This window comes from Apostichopus japonicus, chromosome 16, assembly GCF_037975245.1.
Source record: "Apostichopus japonicus isolate 1M-3 chromosome 16, ASM3797524v1, whole genome shotgun sequence".
NCBI lineage: Eukaryota > Metazoa > Echinodermata > Holothuroidea > Aspidochirotida > Stichopodidae > Apostichopus > Apostichopus japonicus.
In genome coordinates this window covers 11,996,011-12,003,825 of record NC_092576.1, presented here as the reverse complement: position 1 = coordinate 12,003,825, position 7,815 = coordinate 11,996,011, and the positions used below count along the sequence as shown (strand labels likewise).

Below are 7,815 nucleotides of genomic sequence, written 5' to 3'. Positions count from 1 at the left end.
TATATAGCGCTTAATATATGGAGTAATGAAAGGGGCTGGGGAGGAGCAGTTGTGATGACGGTATCTATTTGTCTCTCATAGTCACCATCGCATCATAAATCCTGGATCAACTTACATAAAACGTTATTGATGAATGATGATAATCAGAGAGTTGTAACAACTCCCTCCATCAATGAATAGCTAGACTAGCTCGGCTGTGGTTTGACCTTACCGTCTGATGACGTCATCATATGTTAACCTTTTGAGGTGACGTAGTTGGCAGTAGTTCGCAAGAAATTGTCTGCAGTACCGCCAGCAATGCATAGCTCTAGTTTCCGTTCTCCATGTGTTGAAACCTGTCTGGTCAGGAATTTGTTGGGCCAAAAAAACGTGACAAATGCCTAATTGCCTTTCAAACTAAAATGCCGTTGAACTGCATTGTGGGGGGCTGTACCACAACCTGGTCCTCATCCAACAAGCACATCAGTTTTTTCCGTTTTCCAAGCCCAAAAACGGACAGTGAACGTTACCGAATTTGGTTACGTTTTGTACAGCGAACTCGAAGTGATTTCGAAGGCCCTGGTATTTCCCATGGAGAGGGTTCCAGGCTGTGCTCACTGCACTTTCTAGAAAGTGATTGCGAAGATAGTTATATATTAAAGAAAAGACTTTTACCCAGTCAAAATGAGAGACTATTACCAACCCTGAAAAAAAATGCAGTTCCAACGTTGCTACCGAGGAAAGGACGGCTGAAAAAAAATGTAATTTGGCAACAGTAGTCTTAACAGAAAGTAACACGTTTTCCTATAACACATGTATGTACAGTATGCAGTAGCCTTAGCGACTGTAACTTAAAGTAGGCCTTATATTATTAGGCCTAGCTTTTTATAAAGGTAGGCTCCTAGCTTAAGACATATGTAACTAAACTATTATAGTGTACTTATAAAGGGACCTAGATGTAATGGAACCAAATTAGATTATCCTATTGGACCGCAATCCGGTAATCATTCAAGGATTGACATCTTTTAGTTTTCTTGAGCGTTAATCCATATACTGTCTGGTTAGGACAGGCCTTACAGAATTGTAGTGCCTTTGCCTACCTCAGTATTTCAGAAAGTGGTCAGATGCTGGGGCGTTCACTCTCTTCCGTTGGATGGGGACGTTGAATGGTGGTCCCGTGAGCAGGAATGGGAGTGAATTCACACCCCTACCTCATTATCCTCTGAACACTTATCAAAAGGAGAAAGCTTGAAGTAAGCCGGTGTTCATCCAAGATCCAACATACATAGGGTCACAAATAAGCTAACTGTAAGGCTTCCTGATCCTTGGGTCTCTAAACTATGTACTGTAAATAAATTATAGAATAAATATGACTTGTTTGTTTGTTTGTTTATTTTTTATTTTTTAAATTTCTGGGCAATGATCCCAGTCCCCCTCCCCCCCCCCCCCTATACACCTATGAAGGTGTCCTTGTAGGATTGAAACATTAGGCCCATCAAACTTTTTTGTAGTTAATCTTAAACTAGTTAGTAAGCTTGATCTACAAAGTGCGGCAAGTTATACGTACAACATGCACAAATCTGTTCAAATTATTTCCTATTCCAAAATTTAACAGGGACACAGGGTACAGTACTTTTAAAGTAAGTCTCAGAAAGTAAGTAACCGGTGATCCACAGCGCGACACTAAAACTGAGAAAGTTTGGGTACAGGGACTATAGAGTGGCTGCACTTAATGGGATCAACACCAACAATGATGTTCTTTGTAGCTATCATATTGAGCTAAGGTACTGTACAGTGCAGGTGCATTGTGGGACATTTTGTACTCTAGTGCTTAATTTGTTTAGTCTGAAAGGCATATACTGCAGTCTGCTATTTTGAAGTTCATGATGGCCTACTAATAGCCCTCCCCAATATCACGCTAGTGTATGCTCAAAGGTATTGAAGACTCGCCCCAAACCGTGTGCCGCGCTCTGAAAAAGTTAACTTTCCGTCGCTTGCAAGTGAAGGTTTTTTCTTGTCGCTACAAAAATGCAGACAGTAATGAAAAGTGATACCTTGTTATCTTTTATCTAGACCTGAGATATCCATCGCTGTTATGTACACTGTGTTGTGGGTATTGACCGCAGCTGTATGTATTGACTGCACACTCTATAGTGTCTAATTACCGACGGTAGCAAGCTGTGTGTGTATTTTCTGGGATCGATGGTGGTGTCTAACACTTCTGTTACACTTCGTTCGAAACTAGGTCAGATTACCGGCATCAGACGTTTCTGTCTGTGCGAGTCTTCACACCCTTTAAGGTGATGAAATTTATTTCCGGGCTGTTTTTTAAAAAAAAAAAAAAGTATATATTGGCAGAAAGAAACAACAGACTAAGTATTGTAGCTAACAATTTGTATTTTGTAGAAAAGGTGGAAAGTGGTCCTGAAGCCCAGTTCTGACTTTGAGGAATGTGATGGCGGGCCTATCATCGTCGAAAATGCGTCTGGAGCTGTCGAACAACTGGTCAGCTTTGCCTTGTCCAGAAGATTGTCCGAAAACAACGTTGAAACCTCCACACCTGGGGACAGAGGAGCTGCGGAACAACTAGTAAACCTTACCAATTCAAGAGGTGGGCCCGAAGATGCTGAGCCTGAAACTGCTTCAAAGATACCAGCAGTGGATGGCTCGGACACTACCGGTAAATCTGTAAGTATTGGCTCGGTTTTGGCAAACAATATTTTACATTCAAAATGACTTTATGAATGGAAAAGATTCCAATTTTGGGTTAAAATGTTGAATTGCAAGCCACCGGACATGTGAGTTGCAAGCCCTTACGGGTTTCTCCCACATTCGTGGTCGCTGAAGTGTCTTAAATGTAACTGCTGATTATTGTTATCATTATAAACAAGGGAAATTTAAAACAAAACAGAACACAACAGACTGCCAACTGATACTGTGAGTTATGACAATTCTAACTGAGGAAGGATGCATTTTAGTACAGCATTTGGCATCTAAAGCTCCCGTGAAAGAGGCTGCGGGAAGGAAGAGGTTGCAGGGAGGGGGCTGAGAGAGGATGGATTGTGGGGGGAGGGGGGTAGGGAGGGCATTGTATCACAAACTCACTTCAACATAAAATAGTATTAAGAGTGTTGTCTTGCTTGGAGGATTCATTTGTTTCACTGTTATATATACATATTTTTTTCCCTTTATCAGACGATGAGCGAGGATGACGTTCGGTTTTACTTGGACGCATTGATGACTCGGTATCAAGAAAACGGAACTTCAGTTAGATCAAAGATCTGGAACAAAAGCGTCGGTAAGTATCCGTCTTTTATACTCAGATCCGGACATATATCCGCTACTTTGTGGTCTGGGTAGAAGCCATCCCCTTCCCTACATGCAGGTTGAAGAATTCTTGGTAATGCAAAGTGAGGTGTTTAACGTATCGCATACATGAAACGACATGTTTTTCAGATGGTGAAACTTTGTTGCTGTCTTGATGTTTGGTCGAATAACAGATCATTTTGATAATATAAAATATTACTGTTCAAGGAAAGCTAAAGGCAGCTATATCATGGACATAGTTCATATCAGTGATATATCCGTAACAAAGGGTGTCCCTTGTTGTGGGTATTTTCAGTTTGAGCATCCATTCGCTTTCAGAACTATGTCTTTTTAGAAAACGGAGGGGTAATCGGAGCCAAGCAGAATACATCTTAGGTTGGATAAGCTGTGATCAGGTTGAATGGAATGTATCGATACTAGGTAATTGATTGATTTGTCATTGATGGTTTATCTTGTGATAATTAAGCACATCACAGCATAGCAAATTAACAACATTAACAACAATTGAAAGGAGGGGGAGGGGGGGGCATAATGCAACAATTGGTGCCACAAGGTAAATAATTGATCCGTGATAAAATGTTTCGATTTGACATCAAGGTTGCCACAAATTTCATTTGCCTTGGTCAATCTTCTTGGCTAATTTGGACGGATGCAATTGGGAGAGGTGATGGGCAGAGAGCATCCTTTCCTCCTAAATCAGCCATGAAAATAATGGCATTAGCTAGAAGGTGTGATCATATGAATGCGAGAGGTGAGAACCCACCACAGCCATGACACATGTGAGACAGACTTCATGCGACTGAGTGCTGTGCACGAGCGGTTTTATTTGTCACCGTTAGATATAAGTTACCCGTCGAATATTAAGGAGTGTAACCAATAATGGTCATTTGAAACTGAAATGGTGGTGAGTGGGTGACTGCCAGTTTGTGTAGATAGGAAAGGCCTGTAAGAAATTTACATTGTGTTTATTGTCTGACATAGCAAGATTGGTAGTTTGAAGCCCTAAACGTTTTGACATCGAAGTAAAAAATTCCTTTCGTTTTCCAAAAAAGGGACCCAGACGACATTCGAGTGTAAGGAGACGAAGAACGCCTGGACGCAGTACGAGATGATCTCGGAGACGGATAGAGGGAAAAGCACCCATCTTAACGATTTAGTGCAGAGACTGATGGAGAGGAAGCAGGCGGATCAGAGACAGAAGGCACTCCAAAAACGCAGACGGAAGAGGGAAAATCAAAGAAAGAAGAGACTCCAAAAACGCAAAGCGAAAAGCTGACACACCGTCGAAAAAGCAAGGGTTGGTATTATGGATTTGTGGTGATTCCTACCGTGTTGCTTTATGCGTGTCATGGTTAAGAGTAATGCTCGTGGCATATACAAATACTGTATTGATTATATTATATACATATACAATATTAACATTGATCACTGCCTCACTGGTCTTCAAAGTGGGGGGTCAAGACCCTTTTTAGGGTCACCAGAAAACTTTTGGAGGGTTTGCCCAAAATGAATTTGCAAAAAGATCAAAATTTGAAAAATATAATCCCCAGTTAACAACTCAGCATATTTATTCAAATGTCTCTCAAAGATGAGGGGGAGGGGGATTCCTCCTCCCCACAGATCCCTTCCCCAGGCCACTACATCCGCCACGAATGATGAAGATGAACATTAGGGTCACCAAGAGCAAAGAAAATGTTTTGAATACCAGGTGTCTAGCGACTTGTACACAATTGAGAACGCAACAGGGATCTGATATTGGAAGGGCGATCAAGAGTGTAGTGTGAACGCTCTCATAGTCTGAATCAAACCCAGCAATGGTGATCATCCTTTCAGGGAGGGTTCCACTCTGGCAAGGTTGACCATGATTGTAGCATGGGGGATCATGTGACCCTAGGTCTCCAGTGACCTACCCGCGTCACTTTTGCATAATCGCAGACCGGTGCAAGTCTTAATGCCGTTGACTTGTTGTACTATTTAAACCAGCTTATTGATGTGTATCCAATTACTATGATCTCTCTAGCTTGGGTAATGTTATTTTGTTAGACATCAATCCACCGACCGTTCTCAGATGTGGGCGGGTCCAGGGTCGGGGTAATGACCTTTCCGGAGGGAAAACCTTATCCTTATTCTCACTGTGTTCTCTGTTGTGAACAAGGCACAGGTACCTATCCTGGCAAGGGTATCTATTATGTTACTTAAGGAAGGCTGATTAGATTCAAGACAAAATTCATTAAGAGAGCATCTATTATGGCTTAATGGCTTGAAATGACAGTTTTACAGTTCATTGCATTTTCTTCAGGACAGATATGGTGTTGAATATTACCCAAGGCTGCTCTGTTCTTCATAGGGAGGTAAAATACTGCAGCTTGTACTGGTTGAGTAATTAGTATTTATAACGCATTGATTAACGTATCCATTTATGCCCGCACTGAGGAACCGCCATCATCATCAGTTTAGAGTTGAAAAATTAAATGAGTTGAAAAAAGAGACAAGGAAAACTCAAATAGAGGACAGGATTGTCATTTTGTGCATGGATGACATCGTAGATCTGTTTGCTTCAAGCTCACGTTTCATACAAAATATATCATATTACAAAGGTTTGTCTGGAATATGGTTGTAAGAATATTGAATAGAAAAGGAAAACTCAAAGAGAGGACAAATTTATCATTTTGTTAATGGACAAGCTCACCTTTCTTACAAAAGATATCACATTACAGAGGCTTGTCTGGAATATGGTTTCAAAATAAAATAAACTGTTAGCAAACTGCTTATCCACTAGAGAGCCTGTGTAGGAGAATGTGTAAAAGTAAGTTGGCCAGACATTTCGATCCTAGCAGGATCTTCTTCAGAGGCTAAAATGACAAGACATAAATGGAATATGGTTTGTAAGAACATTGAATGCAAAAGCTTTATCAGTATGGTTTAGAACAGGAATCGCCTTTTATCATTCGGATAAATTTACCCAGGCTGGACTTCTCTAATTAACAAGATGATAATATTTCATTGTCTGTTGTAAATGGGCAGACCAAACTGATCTACACCTTCTTTGACAAATGACTATCTCTTTTTTCCCTCTTTTCATTTCTCGTCACAAATAGGCGTGCCGAACAGTTCACTATCATCTCAGGAATAAAGAGAAGACTACAGATGTGGTTGGTTTAAACAGAAAGTCTGAGGAGAACACGTTGCTAGGTCTAACCAGCTGACCCACTTCTTCGGACGGTTATCAAAGGGATGTTTCGGAGGCGACCAATAATTTACAAGGGTCACATTAGGGGACCCTGAAAATATTAGGATAATATACTTAAATGTAAAACGTGGAGACTTCAACAAGAGGCCTGGGTGACTTGAATGTCTCTAAAGCATGACCTGGTTCTTAACGTTACCTTATGGTCGTACACACGATCTGATCTACACTAGAGCCCTGACAGATTGACAGCTGGCAATAGTGAGAACTATTGAGAGGATGCCATGGCACACATACACTGAGGGTGCACTGGTAAAAGAAATCTTTCGTTGCAAGATTGCTCAATATCACTACGACAGGAATTTCAATGGAACGATTGGGGCATTTTTTCCACATAATAGAACCTTGATTGTATGCTAGTTTTAAAGATGTCTCACTCGCCTGAATTTGTTGATCATCCTCCCTTTTATGCCCCACCATGCCCATTTTTGAAAACTTTTTAGAAGTGTAATATAACTGGTGTGTGATACATACAGTATATATAGACATGGGTCCAGTTAATATTTATTATTTTAAAATTCCAGTTGCCACCATGCATTTTGCTGTGATCCAGATGAACAAGTTGTCCGGTATAAACCAAAACAGCTATGAAGGTTAACCATCAGACAATTTTTTTGTTGAAGCAATGAAAGCTATCTATCATGCCTTGTGAAATTATAATCTTGTTGGAAATTTTACTTTAGATGGTTATGCAGGTGACCATTTAAAGGAAAGTCCAGGGTGTGGGACCATCAGCACAGTCAGTTTGGACCAATAACATGAGTATGTTTAGATTTCAAGTTGTTGACTGTGACTGTGAGGGGGATCCATTTTTTATATGATCATTGTTTATACTTTATTGTTTACTTTATAAATAAATACTAAATAAGGAATATAATAAAAGACTTCTCTTGAGTTGTTTCTGTGTCTTTGTGTGTTACAACAATCATTGACAGGAATAATTATTATGTGGGCATGCTGCCTTTACAGATGGCAATTCTCCTACCCTTCAACCCCATCCCCACCCCATGCCTCATAAGTAAGATATCAACCTGCATTGGGGACCCTTATATCTGTATTGCAAAAAGATATTTTAATGTTTTAAATATATGTCACAAAATGACCTCCGATTTAATTACTGATGAATTTTAAACTTACAGAATAATACCTCACAATAGGATGAATGGATTACATCAGCAACAGCGCACAGGAATATAATTAATGCAATGGAATACATAGAATGCTTAAGTATATACCCTACACATAGACTAATAATGATGATA

The 7,815-nt window shown here is 40.2% G+C and overlaps 1 protein-coding gene across 1 annotated transcript; it reads left to right on the top strand.

Annotated features, from left to right (window-relative positions):
* The first annotated feature begins 245 nt into the window (after window positions 1-245).
* Window positions 246-7,442, top strand: LOC139983407 (uncharacterized). The gene is made up of 5 exons (XM_071996945.1): window positions 246-740; window positions 2,386-2,667; window positions 3,175-3,277; window positions 4,359-4,603; window positions 6,405-7,442. The coding sequence occupies exons 1-4, from the start codon at window positions 402-404 to the stop codon at window positions 4,580-4,582; spliced, it is 948 nt and encodes a 315-aa protein (XP_071853046.1). The 5' UTR covers window positions 246-401; the 3' UTR covers window positions 4,583-4,603; window positions 6,405-7,442.
* The last annotated feature ends 373 nt before the right edge of the window (window positions 7,443-7,815 follow it).

Bases quoted from the DNA above. Each gene is read 5' to 3' on its own strand.
- LOC139983407 (XM_071996945.1), top strand. From the start codon at position 402: ATGCCGTTGAACTGCATTGTGGGGGGCTGTACCACAACCTGGTCCTCA. The intron at 741-2,385 runs GTAATTTGGCAA...TGTATTTTGTAG, and splicing joins AAGGACGGCTGAAAAAAAAT to AAAAGGTGGAAAGTGGTCCT. The intron at 2,668-3,174 runs GTAAGTATTGGC...TCCCTTTATCAG, and splicing joins CGGACACTACCGGTAAATCT to ACGATGAGCGAGGATGACGT.